At 37.8% G+C, this 19,222-nt stretch overlaps 1 protein-coding gene across 3 annotated transcripts in view; it reads left to right on the top strand.

Moving 5' to 3' along the window:
- The window catches only part of LOC115255819 (solute carrier organic anion transporter family member 4A1), a 129,869-nt gene continuing 110,647 nt past the window's right edge, over positions 1-19,222 (top strand). The window contains exons 1-2 of one of the 3 annotated variants that reach the window (XM_062850161.1): positions 1-66; positions 17,523-18,231. In XM_062850161.1, the coding sequence (XP_062706145.1) occupies positions 17,889-18,231 (343 nt within the window). In that variant the 5' untranslated portion in view covers positions 1-66; positions 17,523-17,888. Of the gene's footprint in view, positions 67-17,448; positions 18,232-19,222 lie in introns of those variants that run through there. The other 2 variants (XM_062850160.1, XM_062850159.1) reach the window with 2 other exon arrangements.

Below are 19,222 nucleotides of genomic sequence, written 5' to 3'. Positions count from 1 at the left end.
TACTTTGCATAATTTTACGTAAACTTTACAGCATTGAACTACACTGACTGCCAACTGGTATGACAGGTGAGGGTCGACGCGTGGCATGGGACATTTGTGATCTGTACGCATTAGATTTCTAATTCAAGGATCAACATAGGAGGTGTATTTATTACTTGGGCATACAAGGTGATCCGCGTTGTTGTTTTTTTTTTAATATTTGAAATTGATTAATACTTATTGTGGATTTACCGGCTACTTCTAATCCCCCGTTTACTTATGTAGCCGTTTTATAAAAAGAGGGACTTAAAAATGAGCTTAGCCATGTTTAATTAATGCGCGAGTCCTCGTTGCCACTAGCTACTTAATGACATTCATGTTTTGACAATAAAATTGAATTTAATATGAAAACGGCTACTTAAGTGCCCGGTGGAATACAAGTAGCTGGTAAATCCACAATATTAAGATTTGGATCGATGTGGCATTGGTATTGATGTTAACGATGAACTTTAACCCGAAGGTCAGTCGTCCCTTATCGCAAGGATCATTGTGGACAAAAATGTGTCCGTTCTACACACACTCGATCAACTCTCATATCGCTCATTGTGTATGCTAGACTTACACTAATTTTAAATCAGCTTTAGTTTAGAGTGGACTAAATTTGAGGGGGTCAGAAGCAAAGGGGTGTAAGTGACCAAAACCTGATTTTGAGATAATGGACGTAAACTTTGATATCTTATAAAAAAATCAACAACAATCGAAAAAGTTCTGAATCGCCTCAAATATGCTACTATTAAGTACACTCTCGTTCAAAAGTTTGGGGTCACCCCCTCAAAAACATGTCATTTGTTTAGGCCCATATCTCCGCCAATTTGCGTCCGATTTCAAAACCCTAGGTTTCATTCAAAAGATAATAAGTCAAAGAAACTTTGAACATGATTTAAAAGAAACTTTTTCAAAATATTTTGTATGTAAACTTAATCCAAAGTTGCCAAATTTTATAAAAAATGAATATAAACTTACGGCAGTGTCGCTGGAAATTGGGTCGACCAAATTTTAAGATGAGAGCGGTAATATGACCTATTTTCTATTAGCTTTCAACTGCTTTTTACAGAACTTAGCTAAAAAATCTAGAAAAAAAGTTATGAAGTAAATTAACTCTTCATGTCATCGACCAAAAGTTTGGGGTCACCCCTCAACATGATGTATCGGCCAAAAGTTTGGGGTCACTATCGTAAAACATGGAAAAGTGATTTGTTGATATCTTTGTCGTCTTTCATTCAATTTTAATTCTTCTTGGCTTATTTGAAACAAAATGAATGATACTTACTGCATCATAGACATTGAACCACACATATTTGTTGAAATTTACATACCGTCGTGCGGGGCTACTTTTGAAACACGGGGCTACTTTGGACACTTTTGAATATGGATTTTTTGAATTTGAAATATGGTTCAAATCTGTTTGATGTCTTTGGGACTATTATGACCCAATATTTTCCCCTTCATTTGGTTGAAATTGTTTTTCAAACAAACCCTTTATTGCTTGTCAGGAGGCGAAAAAACATCGAATGAATCATAAAAATATACATAACGTATCAGAACATTTGCTCTGTAAGCATTGTTTCTACAGTTCATAAATTTCAGAGGGTTGCTCAATTCGTGCAAAAAGTATCGACGTAGCATATACAATCGAATATTTATATCGATACACATTATAAATGACCGTTTTACCTAAATAAAGGATTGATGGCCCCCAGACAGCCTTCAAGTCTATATTAAAATATCGCGCTGCTCATAATACCAAAGGTAGCACAGAACCACCTAAAACGCATATATTTATTGAAATCATGTATGATATAGTATACAACAGTACTGGTACAAAGTAGTATTTTAAATAAACCCGAAATTTTAACTGCAGCTTTGTTTTAATTATAAATGTCCAAAGTAGCCCCCCTTTGGTTCTATATGAGATGTCTCCGATTGGTGTATGGGCAACTTTTTTGTTTATTGATGGATTAAGTTAAAATTTTGCATGCATCCTACATACATACTCACAATTAATATGTGTAAAAATTGTGGAAATACATTCACTACTCTGGGAGTTATAATGTCATAAAGTTGAAAAACCATTAAAAAGTGTATAAAGAAGCCCCGCACGACGGTACTAAAACTTAACGTAAAGTTGCCTCATTTTTTGAAGTGTGGTGAAATGTGTTAACTTTACATAACATTTTTATATACAAAAATCGTTAAATACGTTAAGTTAAAAACATTATCTTTGAAATGAGCCAAAAAGAATTAAAATGGAACTATACTGCCGTGAATCGCAAGTCAGTCCCATATGCAAAAAGTAGGCATTGAGAAAATGGACTCTGAAGTTTTCAAATTCGATTTCTATGTAATACTTCAAAAAATCGCCATGAATTGAAAACTTCTGTGATCATCTTGAAACTTTCACACATTGCTGCAAACGTGAAAACGTAACAGTGAAAAATATAAAACTGGCCAAAACAGTATTAGGTTTTGTATTGGAGGATACACTAGTTCGTAATGGGACTGACTTGCGATTACATTTCATTATGGGACAAAATGACTTGGTCTTGTTTTTCAATTTTACTGATCAAACTATATATTTTTATTCACGCAACTGAAAGATCATCCGAACAAAGATCGAAAACGGCCATTAACTCATTTTTGCCCAAAATGCAGATGGGACTGACTTGCGATTCACGGCAGTATAGATGACGAAGATATTACCAAATCACTTTTCCATGTTTGACGAAAGTGACCCCAAACTTTTGGTCGATGACATGAAGAGTTAATTTACTTCATAACTTTTTAACTAGATTTTTTAGCTAAGTTCTGTAAAAAGCAGTTGAAAGCTAATAGAAAATGGGTCATGTTACCGCTCTCATCTTAAAATTTGGTCGACCCAATTTCCAGCGACACTGCCGTAAGTTTATATTCATTTTTTATAAAATTTGGCAACTTTGGATTAAGTTTACATACAAAATATTTTGAAAAAGTTTCTTTTAAATTATGTTCAAAGTTTCTTTGACTTATTATCTTTTGAATGAAACCTAGGGTTTTGAAATCGGACGCAAATTGGCGGAGATATGGGCCTAAACAAATGACATGTTTTTGAGGGGGTGACCCCAAACTTTTGAACGGGAGTGTATAGCCACCACTGGAGATGAACACAGACGTTATATACGTTGTTTTTCTTCGAATATGAAAATTGGATTTTTTTGGTCAATGGCACTTACACCCCTTTTCCACTAAACTACTGACTTACACCCGTTTGCCTCCAAACAAGTCCTCCATAGGGTTGCAACTCTATATGTAGACTCAAACACTATTATGCAAAAAGTTTGTAATGTAAATTGATAAATATATTTTATTAAATAAACATGTAAATTAAAGAAAATGTGCGCTACTGTCACATGTTTTTAAATTTCACTTGTTGGAGTATCAAAATGGCCGCCACACTGGCCATCTTTCGTTCTACTCGAATTTCTTGACCACAAATCTGGGAAACTATCAAACAAGTTGATTTGAAACTGTTTCTTGCTCCTTGTTTACTAATAGTGAACACCGAGTATCCTTTGCAGGCTAATACAATTGACTGGTCACCAGATTTCCACTCGAGAAAATGTGAGGCGTAATGCGTTGTTCGCAAAGTTATCGCTGGTGATCTTCATCTTAAATCAAAAATCAAGTAGGGTGCGGGCACCGGGTTTGGTCAGTATAAGGAAAATCATTTTTATAAAAATAACCAATAATCCAATGAAAACTACCAATGTGTTAAATGAAAGGTTTCAATCTACACTTTATTAGAAAAATGCAGAAATCAAGCTAATACATGATTTTCGTATTAAAAGTGGCGCTGGCCAAAATAGAAGCATTGCCGCAGTTTTGGCCATATTCTCAGCTTTGGTTTCTATTTTGGCCAATCGCGTGTATTTCTTATGGGAGTGGCCAAATTAGAAGCACCATGGCCAAAATAGATATATGGGAGCTGATTTTTTAAGAAAACATATTTTTTTCTTCCATTTTTTAAACAAAATGTATGGTTTTCACAGCTGTAATCATCATATTATATTTGAATCTACTAGTAAAAAATAAATTTATGCCGATTTAGATCGTAACAGGCTGAATACCGCACTATGACCAAAACTCCGGGCTGGCCAAAACTGAAGCTTCTACCCTATGGGCCATTAAGCCGTTCATTCATTTTCAAAATACATTCGAATTTTTTTTTTACTTATTCGTTCTGAGGGTTCGTTATTTCAAGACTTGAACGAATTTGGCGATTTTTAGCCCACTTATTCATCATACCAAAATATTAGAGAACGTTAAAGACATTACCCCGGTCGGACGTAATCACGCATTTTTTCTTTTTTTCTGTATTAACGAGATTTTAGCCCTAGGCTAGTTTACCTCGTGACCCACGCTTTACTCACCTACTCACTCTGAAGGAGAACTCACATTATGCGTGTTTTTTTTTTTGGGAGCGGGATTCGATCACTGGTCTTCGGCGTGCTACACGCTATGTCCAAAGGGAAGTATTATGAGAATCGAATGTACCTCAAATGTTATTTCATAGGATCGTAGGTTTGGACCTCTAGTTTCAGAATCTGTGCGCCTTAAAATAATTCATCTTGGGTTTTTGGATTTTTTTCGATTTTTTAAATTTTTTTTCTATTTTTCCATACAAATCGCGAAAAAAGTAATTTTAAGGTTAATTTCATCCCATATAAAAATGTATGGGGAAAAAACCCAAGATGGATTATTTTAAATCGCACATATTCTGAATCTAGAGGTCCAAAAATACAATTCTAGTGAATAAACTTTGAGGTACATTTACTTTTCATAATACTTCTCTTTGGACATAGCGTGTGCTAGTCATGTGCTTTAACCATCACACCTGATCCGCTCCACATGCACATTTTCTTTTTAAGATATACTGTGTACATGCAATGTACATATTTTTTTTATTGATTACTTGGTCCATTTGCCATTTCTCCTGTTTGTATCACTTTGATATTTGGTTACCATTAGTAAAAAAAATATAAAGAAAAACTAAATAATAAGATACTTATGCGAACTATATTAATCTATGTTGTATTGATTATTTTCAACGAAAAATTTGTGATTGTCATTTTTGTGTATAAAAGTAAAAAAAAAGTATGAGGCATCAGTTGGCAAATTCCGATGCTCAATTTCTTCTAGGAAAAGAAAACTTCGTCCATTCTTAACTAGTAATAAAGTGTTCTTACATCCAAGAAAATGTGCGCCATAATTCAACTACATTAAAAAAAATTAAACCGTCACTACCAACAATAACTTGGATGATTAAATAATTAGAAGAAACTAAATTGAGAGGTCAAAAACTATCTACAGATAAATTGCAAATTTTACATTTTCAAGAACATTCGGCACGTGCGTCGTGGGCCCATAACATGAGGAATGATGCAAAACATATACAAAAGGATTATAGATGCACACATTGACTCATAATAAAGCTTGATATGTTGATTTTTGATATTTTTTATAAATATAATAGGGGTACTCACTAAACAGATTAAATTACTGCGTAAGCCATGATTTTCTGCTTATTTGAAATGTTTCATGATTTTGAGAATGAAATAATCAATGATTGTCTTGGTGATCGCGACGTTTAATCAGTGTAGTCAGTTAACGCTGTTAAGTGAATCTCCCTAATATTGCACTTACACCCTTTTGCCTCCAAACAAATCTCCTCCATGGTTAAGCGTCATTTTTTCGTTCAGTGTGGAAACATGTTAAAACATTTCCAAAATTACGGGTCTTTGGCAACAAACAAAGTTGATCTCGTAGAGTCACGTAGGATATGTATCTCAATTTTGAATTTTTGGTCACTTACAGACCTCTGCCTCTAACCCCCTCATTTTTTCTTTTTGTGCACACCGATAGTCCACACGTAGTGATTGCATCGTTTTTTGTTTGAGTTTTACGTTTACACAGTTATAACCACCACCTGTGTAATTCGCGGTAGGTTGAAACTCATTCTTTTTGGCATTGGACAAATATGTTTTTGTGGTAATGATTTAATTCGAACAATGTGTTTATCTGTTAAAATATGTTATAGACGATTCCCGACTGTATTATCAAAAGAGGGAATGAAATGCAAAAAGTGAAAAATACCCCTAACTAGAGAAATTTAGTTAATAGTGGGCCCCTTTCAAGTTTTACCTGCTAAAATCTGTTTCCGCCGGTGAACTTTCATCGGGAGACGATGGCTCATGTTTTCGACAGTAGTTTTAAGCTGTGGAGTTATATACGCTGTAAAGCGATATTTACACTTTTGGAACAAATATGTTATTGTAAACAAGCCTGGGAGACCACTATTGGTTAAATCTAAGGGAGTTCACTATTGTCACCGATTTTTTTCATAAGGTTTTTGACGTACTTTTCATATTTGTTAATATCTTCACAAGACAGCGGCTGCATTTTAAAACAATTAAAAATCAAATTTCATACCACATTGCACATTTGATAAAAAAAATTAACTTTTTTTTTACTAGAAAAACATTCGATTTTTGGTCGAAACGCAGTACACCCGTTTCTTGGTTTGAATGGATTTTTTTGCACGTCCTAGTAAAAAAATCTATACATTTTTTGTCAAACTTTTATCACAGAAAAACTTTTATTTTTGCTTGATGATAATTAACTGTGTTACTTTTTACGCAATTTTTTGAATTTTTAATCAAAAACTCTTCTGTACGTTTTTGCAAAAGAAACAATCGGGTGTAGATATGCTATCCATATTGGATAATTGATGTTATAACTATTTTGCGCGCAGTACATTGATAGCCATTACTTTGACATGCATTGCCACAAGTTTCAAGTAATTTATATTTATTTTTATTTCGTTCTGCTTGAATGGAGAATTTGACTGCTACACTGTCGACAAAATAGTCATATGTTTCACAAATGAACCCAGTAACAGTGCATTGAAATTTCCACTATCGGTAAAAATACCCTATAATTTGTACAAATCACAAGAAAAAAGGCTAATTCTTTCAAGAGAAAGAATAGTTTCTTTACGTTCCTTTCAAAACTTCTACAGGATATGCTTTAAAATATTACTGGTTAATTGCACACACTTGCAGAATATGTTTGCTAATAATTTTACTTCTTGCTTATTTTCTGCTTCCGGACATGACGACCCTAATTCGACATCGCCTGCATCTCAGTGTGAAATAGTTATGAATAGAATACGAGGAAGATTTCCGGGTAATGATTCCTACCAATTTCTTGGAAAACCCCGAAAAACCAGGAATTCTCTGGGAATTTTATTCAACACAGAAAAACCTGGCATACTCAGGGAACAAAATAATACAATGGCTCGTATGAATAAACGAACGAACTTTACTATTTGTAGATATATTCAGAAGTGGAACCCACTGAGTTTACTACATTGTATTGTTGAGTTTTACAATATGTAGTGTTATCCATCTAAAAATGTATCTACAAGGATTTTTTCATAAAATCCGGCAGGATTTGTCTCCGGAACTTCTTTAGAAATATTTGTTGGAATTTGTCCCAGGATTTTTACAGGATTCCTTCCGTATTTTTCACATCTTTTTTTTATGTATTCTTTTTCAAATTCTATCTGGAGATTCTCCCTGAATTCCACCAACATTTTTCTAAGATTAAAACAATTCTTTCCGGGATTCTTCTTCGTGACTGAAAATGATTTTTGTCTTTTTTGAGAATGTTTCAGGATACTTTAATGTCGACGAAGATTCTACTGAATTCCCGGTCTTGGACCCAGAGTTCGTCGTGCGTTTTCCTACAGTTCGTCCTGCGTCTTGTCCTAAAACATTTTCGGGGGATTTTTATAATAGTTTATCCAGATATTTCCTTAAAAATATATCAAGGAAATATCACGGATGCTGTCGCGAAAATTATCGTAGAGTCTTACTCGAGAAGATTTCTCTAGCAGATCTTCCCAGGATTTATCCCAGAGTTGCTACAGAAGTTATTGCTGGAATTTCCACTGAAGCTCCTCCAAGGATTAAAAAAAAAATCCTAAAATTTCTTCCAGAGTTTCTCTCTAGATTTCTACAGAAGTTGCCTCTGGAATATTTTCTTGCATCGAGTGAAAAGTTAGTTCAGTTTGAAGGCAAGAGAAGGAAAAAAAATATTGCACATACAAATAAATGCGCGAAAAATGGAAATATCTCCAAAACCATTATGTGTGATGTGCAGAGATGTTGTAAACCATGGTATAAGGCGGTGTCCCTGGAAGATTAAAGCTTAAACTCTTGCTATAGTTTTTTTTTTACAGAAGGATGATGTGTACAAATTTATACAAGGATGGCAGCCTCAAGTGTGCTGTTTTTAAAATCTGCACTCAAAGGATCTGTAGAGGTTCAACCTGTTTTAGTGAGCTGGCACGACAACCGGAGATGTCCAGTGGGTTGTGTTTTGTCAATGGAAAAACAGTCAGATTAGCCCCTAATTTTGCAATTAGATTTTTTTTGGCAATTTTTCTTCTGGATCTTAATCATTAGGGGTTGATGCTAAAATATGATGCACGAATACGGATTCCCGGATAAACTGATACGGTTGATCAAGGCGACGATGGATCGAGTGATGTGCGTAGTTCGAGTATCAGGGACACTCTCGAGTCCCTTCGAATCTCGCAGAGGGTTACGGCAAGGTGATGGTCTTTCGTGCTTGCTGTTCAACATTGCTTTGGAGGGTGTAATAAGAAGAGCGGGGATAAACACGAGTGGGACGATTTTTACGAAGTCCGTTCAGCTGCTTGGTTTCGCCGATGATATTGATATTATTGCTCGTAAATTTGAGACGATGGCGGAAACGTACATCCGACTAAAGAGTGAAGCCAGGCGAATCGGATTAGTCATTAATGTGTCGAAGACAAAGTACATGATGGCAAAGGGCTCCAGGGAGGAATCACCGCGCCCGCCACCCCGAATTCATATCGACGGTGATGAAATCGAGGCGGTTGAAGAATTCGTGTACTTGGGCTCACTGGTGACCGACGACAACGACACCAGCAGAGAAATTCAGAGGCGCATTGTGGCAGGAAATCGTGCCTACTTTGGACTCCGCAGAACTCTACGATCGAATAAAGTTCGCCGTAACACGAAGTTAACCATCTACAAAACGTTGATTAGACCGGTCGTCCTCTATGGGCACGAAACATGGACCTTACGTGCAGAGGACCAACGCGCCCTTGGAGTTTTCGAACGGAAGGTGTTGCGTACCATCTACGGCGGAGTGCAGATGGAAGACGGGACGTGGAGAAGGCGAATGAACCACGAACTGCATCAGCTGCTGGGAGAACCAACCATCGTCCATACCGCGAAAATCGGGAGGCTACGGTGGGCGGGTCACGTCATCAGGATGTCGGATAGCAACCCGACTAAAATGGTTCTCGAGAGCCATCCGACCGGTACAAGAAGACGTGGAGCGCAGCGAGCTAGGTGGGTCGACCAAGTGGAGGACGATCTGCGGACCCTACGCAGAGTGCGGAACTGGAGACAAACAGCCATGGACCGAGTGGAATGGAGGCGGCTACTATGTACAGCAGAGGCCACCCCGGCCTTAGCCTGACCGGTAAGGTAAGTAAGCTAAAATATTTTACCGTTTTAAGGAGGTTAACACGAAAAAAGTGAGAAAATGTTTGAAAATAATATTTATTTCAGGTTCTTTTTTTTCATGAAAATGCAATTAATTATCTTCACATTTTATGTTGTTTCATCCCAGAAAGAAATGTGATTTTGTTTGTCTGGGTTCTTAATGAGTAATGCCTTTAGCTTACTACTCTCCTTGTAAGAAATTCCCGGAAAAATGTCGGAAGGAATTCAGGTGAAAACTTGACAACTTCACAAAGAGGAAATTAAAAGGGAAAAAAATGGAACATCTAGGAAAAATGTTCTTAGAGTAATCCCGAAAGGAATTATTAAGGAAATTCAAGGAGGAACATTGAAAACCTCAAAGACAAATCCCGGGAGGAACTACGGGAAAAAATCCTCGAGGAAATAAAAAAAATATTGGAAAATTCTCTGGAAGAGCTTTTGCGAAAAACTCACGAATAAAATTAAGAGAAACTGTTGGAAAGTTGTCCTGAATAGTCCACCAATAGAAGTTTTAAAAGTAACTTTGGTTAAATTTTGGAAGAATCTTCTGATGGAAACCAGTGAGAAACTCTGGAAGCATATCGGGAAAACCTCCTGTAAAATCCTTGGAAGAAGTATGGTAAAAATCCCAGGATCAACTCTCATAGATCCCGAAAAAAAACATTGAAAACATCTCGGAAGGAACTATTTATGAGAGCAAATGTGTTAAAACTTCCAGAGAGCCATAAAAAGTGTGATAAACCTGGAAGAAAAATAACCTTTGATAAATTCAAAAAATAACTAGCAGGAAGAATTCTGTGAGAAAATGCAAAAAAATTCATAATAATAAGTGTGGCTGACCCACCTCCAATTTCGCTCCTGAATTTCTGTCGCTATCGGCTTTTGATGATATCGACGTTGGAGATCCAATTGTGAGGCCACCATGCACGAATTATATATCGCAGGCATCTATTGATGAACCCCTGCAGCCGTTGAGTGTTCTCCACTGATACACATCAGGTTTCACTGGCGTATAGCAGCACAGATTTCACGTACGAGTTAAAAATTCGGATTTTGGTGCGTCGACTGATCTGGCTGTTTTTCCATACATTTCTTAAACTCTCAAAAGCAGCCCTCGCCTTCTTGATCCGTGCACCTATGTCGATCTTGGTGCCGCCATCGGCCGCCATTTGGCTACAAAGATATTGGAAACTTCCAACATTCTCCACTGATTGCCCAGCCACCGTAAAGCTGGAAGGGTTGACCGTGTTTACATCCAACGATTTGGTCTTGTTGACGTTGATGGTGAGACCTGCCGCTGAGGAGCGATTGGCAAGATCATCGAGCTTGCTCTGCTTATCAGAGCGGCATTGAGCTAAGAGAGCAACGTGATCAGCCAGTTCAAAGTCATTTGGATGCTCCATGGTAATAGTCTGCCAAAGAAATCCACGATTTGGTTCGCAGTCAATCGCACCTACGAGGATCTCGTCGATTACGATGAGGAACAGTAGCCTCACTCCAGCAACGATCCGGATGGGATCGGACAAAACGCCGTTGTGCAGTACTCTGCACGAAAATGTCCTGTACTGTGCTTCAATGAGGCCGATGATTTTCTCAGGGAGACCCTTGCGCCAGAGGACTTCCCACATGTTTTCGTGATTGAGACGGTCGAAAGCTTTTTCGTAATCAATGAACACCAGGTAGAGAGACTCTTGGAAAATCGTGGAAGGATTCAACGATTATGTAAAATTTCTTAAGAATTTTCGCTAAGTTTAAAACATAATTATTGAGGATTAAGGATATTCATCATCAATAGTTTTTAAAAAGTTTATAAGATTTTATGAAATTTGGGCTGATTGGGCTTATAATATTGCTAATTTGGAGAAAACTTTCCGTTTTACAGTAGAACGAAAAGCTACCGCAGCTGTCAAACTACTGATTTTCACTGAGGTATCATTGAACTACCCTAGCGATGCCTCAGATACGACGCCGATGATCATTGCTTGTTGTTGGTTTCAGTGCAATTCACCTTGCAAGCATACTTTGATTGGGCCTTCAGTTTCAATGAGAGGATGATTTTCAAGCTTGCGGTAGGACTTTGACAGCTGCGGTAGAACTCGGCGGCTACCGCAGAGTGGAAATTTTTCTAAAAATCCGCAATATTATAAAATTCCCCTCTGGAAAACTCAGGATTTTTTTTGTCTTAGGAGTAGACACTGCTCTGTGAAGGAAAGTATTCACCTTTCATTTGAAGTTGAAAATTGTTGGCAGCCATCTTGGATTTAGCTGCCGTTTTGCATTTTATTAAGAAATCGCGATTTACACTACACTTAGCAAAGTAAACTACCGAAATTCATCAAAACCCTTATGAAATTTAGCCATTACTGTAAAGTATGGATGCCATAAAAATTAATCAAAATACCTTATGAAATTTAGCCATAACTCGTAAAATGATCGTAAAATTATGCAGACTGGAATCGATCTATGAACGTCGTGATTACTGAGCTCATGCCCAACCCTATCGACGCCTGAGAATATCGTGTTGCTGAATGCGTATAAAATCCAATCTATGAGTCGATTCTGCGTCATAAAGCGACCTTATGTAAATCATGCTAATCCTTGTGAATTGATTAAAGGCCATTTCGTAAGTAAGACCTTATGATAATTTGATCTCACGGTTAGAAAGCTGAAAGTCCAAGCTTTCCAGAACATTGGAATATTTAGGTGAGCATTAACCGCAACAATCAGTCATAGAAGAAAAAGTGAGCCAACCTCCTATTTTCACAAAAATGTCTTTGAATTATTGTTAGAAGTACCGTAAAACGGGGTATCATTGATCAGCGGGGTAACATTGAACGGCTTGACCTACCTTAATAAATGTCTAAACAAACATTTTTAATTGAAACAGTTTCTGTTCACGAATGGTTTTTCGTAATCTGCTGTTATTAAGCTATTAAATAAATAGAATTTTCCTTAATTGTGTTTCGTAACGCAATGAGATGCATTGTCAAACATTCATGCTTGGTATAAATACTAGATACAGGGGATACTCAAAATAACTGGGACAGGTAAAATTTTCACTTTTTAAAAAATGTTCAACTCGCTGTAACTTTTTGAAAAGGGCATCAAATATTCTCAAATTTTTACTGTAAGTTCATCAACTAGTTGTGTATCAGTGGTTCAAATTTGGAAAAGATCGGGCTATTCTTCACGAAGATATAAAGATTCTTGAAAAGGGTATAATTATTCGATAGCCAACTTTGAGCTGTTATATCTCCGGATTCAATGAACTGATTGCAATGAAATTTTGACCATTCATGACTTATATGATTAACTCTTAAAAACGTTTAACTTAACTTTAAATTTTTAACAAGAGAAAAAGTTATAACGATTTCATCATTTCACGATTTTTTAGTAAATTCATCAATTTCTAATATGCATCCCATTACTTTCTCATGTTTATTAGCGGCTATGTTGTAACTTTCCTTCAAAACACATTTATGTATAAGTCATTTAGAGGGAAATTAATTAAACTATAACTTGCATCTTGAATTTTGAAACGATGTTGAAGTTTTGGATAATTTGGTGTTTTATTAGAAAAATAATCTAATCGTTATAATTTTCTTCCATGTTAAGAATTTTAAGTTAAGTCAAAGGTTTTTCATAGCTCATTATACAAGTCGTGAATGGTCAAAATTCCATTGCATTCGGTTCATTGAATCCGGAGATATAACAGCTCAAAGTTGACTATCGGATAATTTTACCTTTTTCTAGAATCTTTATAACTCCGTGGACAATGGTCCGATCTTCTCCAAAATTGGACTACTGATACAAAACTAGTTGATGAACATACAGTAAAAAACTGAGAATATTTGATGCACTTTTCGAAAAGTTACAGCGAGTTGAACATTTTTTGAAAAGTGAAAATTTTACCTGTCCCAGTTATTTTGAGTAACCCCTGTACGCCAGGTTAGAAATCACTGTATAACTTCAATATGATATCCTAGAGTTGGATTTAATAAACGAAATCTTTATGAAATTGCTCTTTTTCAGTAAAATATACGATTTATCCAAAGTAGGCTATCAATTTCTTAAGCAATTGTCTACTTTTAGGCGTTATTCGCGGTTTAGAGGATTTTAATCTTAAAATAACTCAAAAAGTACATAACTTGTAAGAATTTGGACAACATATTTGAAATCAGAGACCCTAAATTTAGTAAGTAAGGGTATTTTCAACAAAACGAGCATAGATCACTGACATGATCAATGTTACCCCATATCCAAAAAATCAAAAATTAGATAAAAAAAACCCAGATTAATCCACCTAGTGGTGATAGTGCCTTTCTCGTCGAATATGTACTCATAAACTTTTCTTCGACGTTAGCCAAAATGTTCCTGAATCCTGAAAACACTTTACACTAGCAAAAATTTTAACAAAGCCATCATCGATTTTCGAAACTTATTGATGCTACATATTCCGATAATATGTTCAACAACAAAACAGAGCAGAAAAAGATCAGACCTCTCAGTTGACTGCTTGACCACCTTAACCCTAGTCGTGTATTGGGGTCATTGTGACTCCATTCCATCCACTACGGCAGCGGGATGAGCGTCAGCTCATGCTTGAAGAAGGTTAACTTTATTTCACAATCACAGATCACTTTGTGATCTTCGCCAATGTTTATTTCAGCACACTTTAGGCTATATTTTAATATCATTGGTAACACGATTCATGTAAAATTTGACCTTCCTACGAGGAAAATGCAGAAAACGTAGATTTTCCATTCAAATTTCAATCGCAATGAGAAGAGTGAGGGCTCAACCAGCCGCACCCAAATTGTGAGCAGTAATTTTAGAAGCATAAGGAGATTGGAGATTGAAAACTGTATAAGGTGTTGATGCGATTAAATTATATTTTTATATAAAACGTTGATCCATCCTACTATACATTTACATCGCAGGAATCTGAAATGGTGTGATTTGAAGAGATCGCTTTGGTCACGATTTTGTTCTCTCGCATATATGAAGACTTTGATCATTTCTTCATTTATAATCTTACCCAACGTTTACATGCTATCAAAAAAACCACAATTTGATTTATCGCTTTGACATTTATTTTGTTAACCTTTATAAATCCGCTATTTGATGTGCAGCTTGCATGGGTTTTGTTAAATTTTACGTTTGACTACTTCCGGCGGGACACCTGGAACTGATTCCGGTTGTCTCAAATATGGTCTTAGACTATGTTTTTGTCAACTGTTCATCACGTGACCTGAAAATCCAGAAATTGATGTGATTTGAGGCTATTTTCTTGCTAACATTTCGGCAAATTTTTGAAAATGCCACGATTTTATGTATCGCATGCATGGTTTTGGTTCACTTCTATCAAATCACACCCGCAACCGATTCCGGACTACTGTGGCCTGAGACTATTTTCTTGTTGACCGTTCATTAGATTATCAAAAACGCCGCTATGGTTTAGTTCCTTTCTATATTTTACCACTTCCTACGCGTTACTGGTCTTGTCACCAGTTCTGGAACACTACCGGTTCTTCCAAATACGGTCTGAGATTATTTGTTGGTTAACCGTTTATCTTGTTACTGAATAAGTCATCGATATGTCGCATGTATTGGTTCTCTTTTACATTTGATCATTTCTTGCGGGACACCCGTAATCAGTTCTGTAACACACTGATAGGGCTTGCGTCTATTTTCTTGCAACTGCTCATCATGTTACCTAAAAAGCCGTGATTTGAGGTATCGCATGCATGGGTTTGGTGTCACTTTCGGCCCGGAACCGGTTGCGAAACACTACCGATAGTCTCTTAAATAGTCTGAGCCTATTTGCTTGCTAAAGTTTATTAGGTTATCAAAAAAGTCATGGGTTTGGTTCGGAGTTAACTAGTTTCGGCACTAGTGACAGTCCATAATGTGGTCTTAGCCTACTTCCTCAACAACCGGTCATCAAGTTGTCGAAAAAGCCGTGATTTGATTTGCCGCATGCAAGAGTTTTGTCAACTTTTATATACGGCCACTTCCGGCGGAACACCCGGAACCGGTTCTAAAACACTACCGGTTCATATAAGGTCTGAGACTGTTTTCTTGCTAACTGCTCATCAGGTTATCGAAAATGCCGTAGTTTGATGTGCCGCATGCATGGGTTTGGATCACTTTTATAAATGACCACTTCCAGCGGGACATCCGGAACCGGTTCCGATACACTGCCGGTTCAGATATGGTCTGAGTCTTTTTTATGCCAACCTTTCATTAGGTTATCGCGCTTTGATATATCGCATGCATGGATTTGGTTCACGTTTATATTTGGCAACTTCCTGCAGGACTCCCGGAACCGGTTCCGGGACACTACCGGTTCATATATGGTCTGAGACTGTTTTCTTGCTGACTGTTCATCAGGTTATCCAAAATGCCGCGATTTGATGTGTCGCATGCATGGATTTGGTTCACTTTTATATTTGGCCACTTCCGGCGGGACTCCCGGAACCGGTTCCGGAACACTACCGGTTCAGATATGGTCTGAGACTGTTTTCTTGCTGACTGTTCATCAGGTTATCCAAAATGCCGCAATTTGATGTATCGCATGCATGGATTTGGTTCACTTTTATATTTGGCCACTTCCGGCGGAACTCCCGGAACCGGTTCCGGAACACTACCGGTTCAGATATGGTCTGAGACTGTTTTCTTGCTGATTGTTCATCAGGTTATCCAAAATGCCGCAATTTGATGTGTCGCATGCATGGATTTGGTTCACTTTTACATTTGGCCACTTCCGGTGGGACTCCCAGAACCGGTTCCGGAACACTACCGGTTCAGATATGGTCTGAGACTGTTTTCTTGCTGACTGTTCATCAGATTATCCAAAATGCCGCAGTTTGATGTGTCGCATGTATGTGTTTGTTACATTTTTATGTATGGCCCCTTCCAGGGGTACTGGTCCGGAACACGTAAATGGCCATAACTCCGGAACGGCTGGACCGATCCGAACCATTTTCAATAGGAAACAATGGGACCAGACTCCGCGTCGAATGAACTGTCGGTCATTAAAATCGGTTGAGGTTTACTGCCAAAAAGTGATGTGAGTTTATTTGTACACACACATACACGCACACACACATACACACACACACACATACACACACACAGACATCACCTCAATTCGTCGAGCTGAGTTGATTGGTATATGTGACTTGACCCTCCGAGCCATTTATCAAAAAGTCGTTTTTGAAGTGAACATATAGCCTTTCCAGTACACTTAGTGTACGAGAAAGGCAAAAAGCTTATTTTAACATGATTTAATGTTTCACAATATATATTCGAGTAGCATAACACATTCTCGATGGGCCAGTACTTGTTTTAAAAACATAAAACATGTAACGTTTGCTTCAACAAGAGAATTATTCATGAAAGATCGAGAATTCTGATCAATGTTACCCTGGATTACGATACCGTAGTAATTTCATACCGATTTGTATGAAATTGATTACTCACAATTATCATTCATCAAAGTATTTCAGTCAATTTGTTGGCCAACTTTACTTATCTTCTGCAGATTTACTGCTTTATTGTTTCTGTGTCCAGATTATTGCATATAAACGCTTAAGGGACCATTCATAAACCACGTAGACTTTTTGGGGAGAGGGTCTGGCCAAAGTCTACGCTCCACACAAATTTCAAAATTTTTGTATGAACGAAAGTGTATGAGGGGGTAGGGGGTTTTTGAGATGGCCAAAATATGGTCTACGTGGTTTATGCATAGCCCCTTACTTGGCCGCAGTCGATTTAATAATGCAAAGAATTAATAGAATGCGTACAGATTTGCAATATTCCATGCTCGACGGTAAAGGTACATTCATTGCGAAAAGTGGTAATTTAAATGAGACGCACCAGCGACAGGCAAGGTGATTTATAAGCTTTGAAGACTGCATAAACTGGCCGGTTGACTTCTGCTCGCCCATTTATCGGAGGATTAACGAACAACCTCGACGCTTTGGAGCTGGGAGGCAGTGGATTGTGTTTACCTATGTGGAGTGTGCTGGCAAGTGCAGAATTATGAAGTTTCGCATTCCGTACTGTTAGGTGATGGTCGATGACGGTGGCGTGAAGCACTGAAGGAAGTCTGTCTGAAGACGCGCCAAAATTAGGATTGAACTGAGGCACGTTTTTGGGGGTGTAGTATCGCCCAGTTGGCATACTAATTGATCGCGTATCGTCATCATTGTGCGTAATCGCACGTAAACAATCCAAAGCAGTACCATGTCGTCAACAAGTTTGAACGGAATCATTGGGGGACACGGTGACCGGGATGGGTCGTCGCTGGAAACGACACCGACCACGACAACGGTCACTACGGTGGCCTTGACAGAGTCTACATCCAAGACCGGCAGCAACAGTATGGATGGTAACGAAAGTTGGTCAACGAACAAGCTGGACGTCAGTGTTGAAGATGGGACTGGAAAGGTGAAAAGCGCCGGTGAAGGTGTTCAACAATCGGAGAATTACTACTGTGGGTGGTTCGGATTGCGGCCTCGATGGATTCAGCGGTTCATGACGCCTAAATGGGCACTATTTTGGCTGTGCTGGGCTGGAGCGGTACAAGGTGAGTTCGATTTGGGTAATATTTTGTGATTTCAGATTTAATTGATTATCCAACATATTTATGTTCCATCATAACCTCACTATGTCAACACATTATATTAACTACCATCTCTAAAAGTGATACGTGCTGCCCTGATGGAAAGATGATTCCGAACACCATATATTTACATACCCATATTGAACTGATTCGTTCTAAAGACAGTCGTTTATCATGGAGCAACTCTGTCGCATGATGCACAACACGCGACAATATATATTCATCGGTTCCATTCATCTCTTGGCGGTGTCATGTGGAACATAATGTGTAATTTGGTTAAAATCACATAAATCTCAATTAGATAATTATGAAGCTCAGCTGGGGCGTTTATCATCATCGCTCATACATACACAACTGGAACACCAGAGATTTGCAGGTTCGTTATCCGTCGATTACAGATGCTCGATTGTTTCATATCACAATAAAAGTTTCAACCCACTCGCCAATGAACGGTGGCTGTGACCACAAGCCGCCACTGATTCAAGTGTCATACCCTCCCGGGACATAATTTTTACGACCGATTGTCCCCGAGAACGCGCACTCAACAAGTGACACGGGCGTAAAACATCGAAATGAAAATAAACCGTGTGCCAGAAACGCGCGCCCATCCGAACACCGAAAAGTGGGGGTTTTAATGCAATAATAAATGGTTCAATAAATCAAACAGCCGATTATGTGATTTAATGTGGGAATAACTTCCGGGGCTTTAAAATTCAATTTCACGCCACCTACTCATTAATTATGGGGTGTCCCGATGGAGACACCCTTTTCTACTGGCTCGTCGAAATAATAGGAGGTAGGAGCCTATTTACATTTTCGAAATCGAAACCACAACCGAATGGAATGAGCGCAATCGAAAACGGAAGGGCAGCGTGGACAGACCCTGTGCTCTGCACAGACAAACGATGCCGCGTGATAATCAGTTAATATGGCTTGATAACTTTATTTACCATAT

The sequence above is a fragment of the Aedes albopictus genome, chromosome 2 (genome assembly GCF_035046485.1).
Source record: "Aedes albopictus strain Foshan chromosome 2, AalbF5, whole genome shotgun sequence".
Lineage (NCBI taxonomy): Eukaryota > Metazoa > Arthropoda > Insecta > Diptera > Culicidae > Aedes > Aedes albopictus.
The sequence above is the reverse complement of the archived record's forward strand: the minus strand, read 5'-3'. Positions and strand labels throughout refer to the sequence as shown.